We start from the raw sequence: 6,337 nt of genomic DNA, 5'->3' as shown, positions 1-6,337 counted from the left end.
TCTATATTATCAGGACCCTAATGCAGATACTGCACACATAGTGAAAATTCGAAAAAAAAAAAATACAAAGCACGACTATGTTTGATTTAATTATTTAAATCTATATTCACCTTACGAGGGAGGACTAAGAAAGAGAAAAAAACACAAGGATAAGAAATATAATCATTTCGGGCAGCTAATTAACCTGCCCGAAGTTCATCTTCGCTTCCCCCAAGCTATCCTCTACACCTATATATAAACACAACTAATCTCTGAGCCTCATAACTTCCTACACTGTCGCTACAATTTCTCGAATAATTCCTTTGTTTAAGCATTTCACCATTTTCCTTCCAATTTCCTATACTATTTTCATATCCTGTTTTCAAAAATGGAGGCAATGAAGATGAAGATGTTCGTCGTTGCACTCATGATGATGATGGTAGCCATCTCCGCCGTGAAGGGCGTCGCCGCCGCTGATGCTCCGGCACCTGCTCCGGCTTCCGATGCAGCCATTTTCGTCCCCACCTTCTTCGCTTCCTTAATCGCCGTTGCATTTGCTCTTCTCTTTTGATCTATTTGTTTGGATTTTATGAGCATGTTTTGGGTAATTACTATTTGTGGTTTTTGGAAGGCTTTGTGGATTTGGGGTTCTTGCTTTGCGACGAATCGTCGTTAATCTATTTATTTATTTCCAAATGTTATTAATATGTATTTCTGGACTGGGGTAATATAATGGGAAATTAGGGAATAACCCATAAATATCTGGAGTCTGGTGTTCAACTTTTATGTAAGCATTTTCTAGTTTTATAATTCCATTTTTTGCTTTGTTCATTTAGTGTACTTTGATGTTTCTTTGTATGCTGGTAAATGTACTTAAAAGACGTTTTAACCTTTACGATATGATTTTAAAATTTGGAGGACTAGTTTAAAAGAAATGCTTTTAGGGGTGGGCGGGTGGCAGTGGAGCAATCTTTTAGTGGCGGTTTAGATAATATTTGGTTGAAATTTAAAAATAATATTATGAATTCAAAATTATGCATGAACATGAATTTCACTTGAGAAACAAGTTGTAATATTTCTCTTTATGCTTTTTTATTTTATGTTTATCGCTTTGGTTGGACCAAAAAAAAGGAGCTTTCATATATTCCACAATATATTTTTATGTTATGATTTTAATGGTTTTTACAAGTAATATATCAATCAAAACTCATCCAACAAAAGAAAAGATAAAACTTAATTTTTTAATTTAAGTTATTTAAATGAACCCTCGTTACTGAATTTTATCACATGAACACTCTAATTTGAATAATTTTGAAAGAAAATTGTGAGCAGTACGTTTATGCATAATTCATATTAAGGTTGGCACCATTAATGATATTAGCCCAAATATTAGTTATATAACCTTGACTGCCAACTACAAATTGATAAAAATTGAAATCATGTGAAAGCCATAGTGTTGATAACTAAAGGGAAAATTTGAATACAAATTAAGTTATGAATAGCATATAAAAAGGGTATTCCGACACACAAGTATTCTGTATTCACATAGGATTCCGGGAAAGACCGCACCCATATAAATAGCATATGATGTTCTAAAATATTTACCAAAAGCCGGACATGATTTAGAAGCACAATTATAACCTCCTACTTTTTCCCAACGAAACCACTATCATTGAGAACGAGTATTTGTGAAATGGCACAGGTATGGTGTAAAATTAGTTTAATGGTAACATGATGTGTGCAACCGAGAAGATCGGCAAAAAGCAAGTCAAGTAACGATTAATATCGGATACAACAAATGCAACTGATATCGGGTAAATCCCGAAGGGAGCATAGTAAACGGGAGAAGATCAAATTTTTGGCATCGGATAGCTTGAATGAGAGAATATTCTCTAACAATAAATGAGCGACTGTTGCAGAGAATATTTGCATTCATGGCCTGCCGTTACATATTCATCGATGATTCTTTTGTTATCATTTAAGACGGGCTTGATCCTATGATCTTGTTTCCCTAAGTAAAACTATAAATAGCAGGCTCAACAGCCATGGTAAGGACAGAAAATTCTTGGCAAACATATGATGTGTATTTTATTTTTTCTCTCAATTAAACAACTTTACTTGCTTTTTATCATTACTTTCACTTTTGTCATCGGAGACATTTTCGGAGCTAGGCTTGTCATCTTCTTCAATTTTAATTGCTAAATCTCATTTTTAATCTTATTTCTTTATTATTTTTGGATCAAATCAATTCGCTTGTCTATAAATTCCGTAACAAATTTAACTGTACCATTTTACGGATAAATAACACAAAAGCTTCAAATTAGTCAAATGCTGCAACCGATCTACGGGGCATGTCAAAAGTTTGCTTTTGTGGAGAAGTTGCCTAAATAAGTGATGGAGCCAAAAAAATGAGAAAAATTAAAATAAACACACAAGAAACTAAGGAATTTAACATATAATATATATATATATACGTAAAGAAAATACCTAGCTATATATTTACCGAAGTTCAAGTTCCAAGACTTTACGAGCTAAATGTAGCTTATTCAAGGGAATCAATTTACACACACACACACACACACACACACATATATATATATATATATATATATATATATATATATATCTTTATTCTCAATTTAATCTAGTTTCATTTAGGGGTCGTTTGGTATGAGGTATAAGTAGAAATAGTATTGAGATAAAAATTTAATACCAATTTAATACTTTGTTTGGTTAACAAACTTGGAATAAGTTATTTCAGGATTAAAATTAGTACCGGGATAACTTATACCTTGTAGTAGATAGGATAATTAGTTCCGGAATAACTCATACTTTTTTCTTAGAAATTATGAAAATGTCATTTTTAATACAACATATCAAACGATGGATAAAAAATAACCACAACATAACTTATAAAAGCATAACTTATCCCAGCATAACTCATATTCAAACCAAACGACCCCTTAGTTGTAAGGTTTCAATCCTATCATCCTCTAGATTTCCTAACTTCATATTCTTCCATATTTACGGATACATCTCAATCAATCAATCAAAGCCAATAACATCTCACAAGTGAGGTATTTACTAGGGGTGAGCATAAAATTCGAAAAACCGAATTTCGAACCGAACCGAATTAATTTGGTATTTCGGTTCTGGTTTTTTCGGTATTTCGGTTTATTTCGGTACAGAAATTTCGGTATTTCGGTAATTCGGTACGGTATACGGTATTGGATTATTGATATTTCGGTATACATAAATAATATAATGAGGTGAGATCAATATTTCGGTCATCTCCACACTTGCACTTGTCTTCTGATCAGAATATGCAGATTTTTCCTCGTCAGTTGTCGTAGAAGACGACCGTGAAGAGAAGTGCCACGGCGATGAGTGTTAACGTTAATGCTAAACTTCCGAAAAGGTAAGGAAGTGGAGATTTCCAATGCAACAATGAAGTACTACCATTTGAGCCCATAGTACTACCACTAGAGATGGAGGTTGAGTTTGTGGCTACAACCCTCATTATTATAATTTTCTCAGCTCTCTCTATATATATATGTTGAAATTGTGTTATAGCTGAAATAAAAATCTTGAATTGTGTTGGGTTTTATAGAGGTAGTGCTGCTGTACAAGCACTGTACAAGTCCTATAAATGAAATTGCTAAAATGGCACTAGGCTCCAAAAAGATTCTCCTGTTGCTTTGCAAATTGCACGACAAAATTTGTGAGCGAAACTGTGTTAAAACAAAAATCAGAAAACTGTTAGAAGAATAAAGAAATGTATAAAATAGTAAAGAATCAGAAATATTCCGAGTCCACAATTTTTCTTGTGCGTCCTTAAGGAATTTTAACCCCTCACACGTTGCCAAGGTAATGGATTAAATCCTCCCAGGATAAAACGGAATAAACCTTCCTGCAACAGTGGTAATACAAACTGCAGGATTTCAACGAACTCAAAGACCGGAGCAAAATCACACTTACGAATTTGAGAGAGAGAGACTGCGAATTAGGATGCAGTATATTCAGAAAGAAAGAAGTTCTGGAGTGTTTTTCCTATATTGAAGATGCAGCCTTGCCTCAGAATTTATATGCAAATATTAGAAGAGGTGTCTGGAAAGGTGTCTTTTCAGAAAATACGTGGCCTACCGCGGTTCAACCGCGATCGTGGCAGAACCGCGGCCAGAGAGGCTCTCTGAATCTGTCTGCCGTGATTCTACCGCGGTCGCAGCAGAACCGCGGCCAGCGAGGCCCTCTGAACTTTCAGCAGGGTTCTAGCGTAGTTTCAGCAGTGATTTGGCATTTAATTAATTATTAAATAATTAAATAAATTTTGTCGAAAAAATAATCTTATCGATCATTTGACAAATCCAAATCTAAATCCGAAGCCGAAGCCGAAGCCGAGCCGAGCAAGCGACGACGACGGTGCGAGGGTTCATTCTCTTCAACTCCTTTTTAAGAGCTTTAAGAAGTGAATCTATATATAATCATACAAATGTGATTGTCCCTCACCAATGAGGGACAAAGTGCAAGACAAAAGTTCACTTCTTCAAATTTTCATTTTCCCTCCATTTTATTTCCCTCCATTTCCAATTCACACTTCTTCTACTTTAAAGCCCAATGGCTTAAAGTCCAACAATCCCCCACATGAATGAGAATGGCTGTATCAAGAAAGATCATAGATGAAAGCTATGCGATTTTGCAAGTAAGGATTAATTGTATCTGGATAAGTAGGTTTCCCTTTGAACTTTCCGTAATGAACATATGTCGGATATACTCGGTCAATCGGTAGATTTGATATCTTTGAACCGTCGAACTTTAGTGTATACCTAGACAACCATATGCCACACAACCAACCCTTAACCGTCTTTTGGTTCTCATTGTTGTGTTTGTTTTAGCCATGAACACATCCTGGTCTCATAAGTACGTAGAGAATTGGCCTTACAGAATTCTCCTTGAAGCGGCTTACACTTCACACTTACGTAGGTGATTCCTAAACGTGTGATCCTTTAGATTGACACTATTTGATAGATACCTCATCAAACTTTGGTAATCATTAAAGAACGTGTAAAGTTCTACCTTTGTTGCTGAATATTGTCTTCATCACGAGAATGGACCAAAGATTTTGTTTTGACAATGTTGAACCGGTCAATCACAACTTTGTTTGAGCTCCTTGAACCTAGATCTCGGAACATCCAAAATTCTAGGTAGAGTTACCGCCATGTTGACTTGTCCTCGGCCATAGTCCCATTCCCTTAGATGATTTCTCAACTCCCTCTCTAGTTAAGCCTTTTGTAAGTGGATCCGCAACATTATCCTTTGATCTTACATAATCAATAGTGATAATTCCACTAGAAAGTAGTTGTCTAACGGTATTATGTCTTCGTCGTATATGACGAGACTTTCCGTTATACATAACGCTCCCTGCCCGTCCTATTGCAGCCTCACTATCGCAATGTATGCAAATAGGAGCCAAAGGTTTTGGCCAGAACGGAATGTCTTCTAAAAAATTCCGAAGCCATTCAGCTTCTTCACCGGCTTTATCCAATGCTATAAACTCTGATTCCATTGTAGAGCGAGCGATACATGTCTGTTTGGAAGACTTCCAAGATACTGCTCCTCCACCAACAGTAAACACATATCCACTTGTGGACTTTGTTTCTGATGAGCCAGTTATCCAATTAGCATCACTATATCCTTCAATAACTGCAGGATATTTATTATAGTGCAAAGCGTAGTCTTGGGTATACTCCAAATATCCCAGAACTCGTTTCATAGCCACCCAGTGATACTTGTTGGGATTACTTGTGAATCGACTAAGTTTACTTATTGCACAAGCTATATCGGGTCGTGTACAGTTCATGATGTAAATTAGACTTCCCAACACACAAGCATACTCCAATTGAGACGTACTTTCGTCTTTATTCTTCATAAGATGATGGTTTAAGTCAATTGGAGTCCTTGCACTTCTAAATTCCAAGTGTTTGAATTTTTCAAGTACCATTTTCACGTAATGTGATTGAGACAAAGCTAGACCTTGAGGAGTCCTCTGGATTTTAATTCCTAGAATTACATCGGCAACTCCTAAGTCTTTCATATCAAACTTACTAGCAAGCATACGCTTAGTAGCTTGAATGTCGGCAATGTCTTTGCTCATTATTAGCATATCATCAACATATAAGCAAACAATGACTACATGATTTTGAACGTTCTTAATGTAAACACACTTATCACATTCATTAATCTTAAAACCATTTGACAACATTGTTTGGTCAAATTTCGCATGCCATTGTTTGGGTGCTTGTTTTAGTCCATAAAGAGACTTAACAAGTCTACACACCTTCTTTTCTTTTCCCGGAACCAC

The 6,337-nt window shown here is 35.7% G+C and overlaps 1 protein-coding gene across 1 annotated transcript; it reads left to right on the top strand.

The window, feature by feature from the left end:
* The first annotated feature begins 255 nt into the window (after nt 1-255).
* On the top strand, nt 256-810 carry LOC104233806 (arabinogalactan protein 14-like). Its single transcript, XM_009787255.2, has one exon. It carries the CDS (start codon nt 368-370, stop codon nt 548-550), a length of 183 nt encoding a protein of 60 aa, XP_009785557.1. The 5' UTR covers nt 256-367; the 3' UTR covers nt 551-810.
* The last annotated feature ends 5,527 nt before the right edge of the window (nt 811-6,337 follow it).

Source organism: Nicotiana sylvestris, chromosome 9 (assembly GCF_000393655.2).
Source record: "Nicotiana sylvestris chromosome 9, ASM39365v2, whole genome shotgun sequence".
Classification (NCBI taxonomy): domain Eukaryota; kingdom Viridiplantae; phylum Streptophyta; class Magnoliopsida; order Solanales; family Solanaceae; genus Nicotiana; species Nicotiana sylvestris.
The sequence above is the reverse complement of the archived record's forward strand: the minus strand, read 5'-3'. Positions and strand labels throughout refer to the sequence as shown.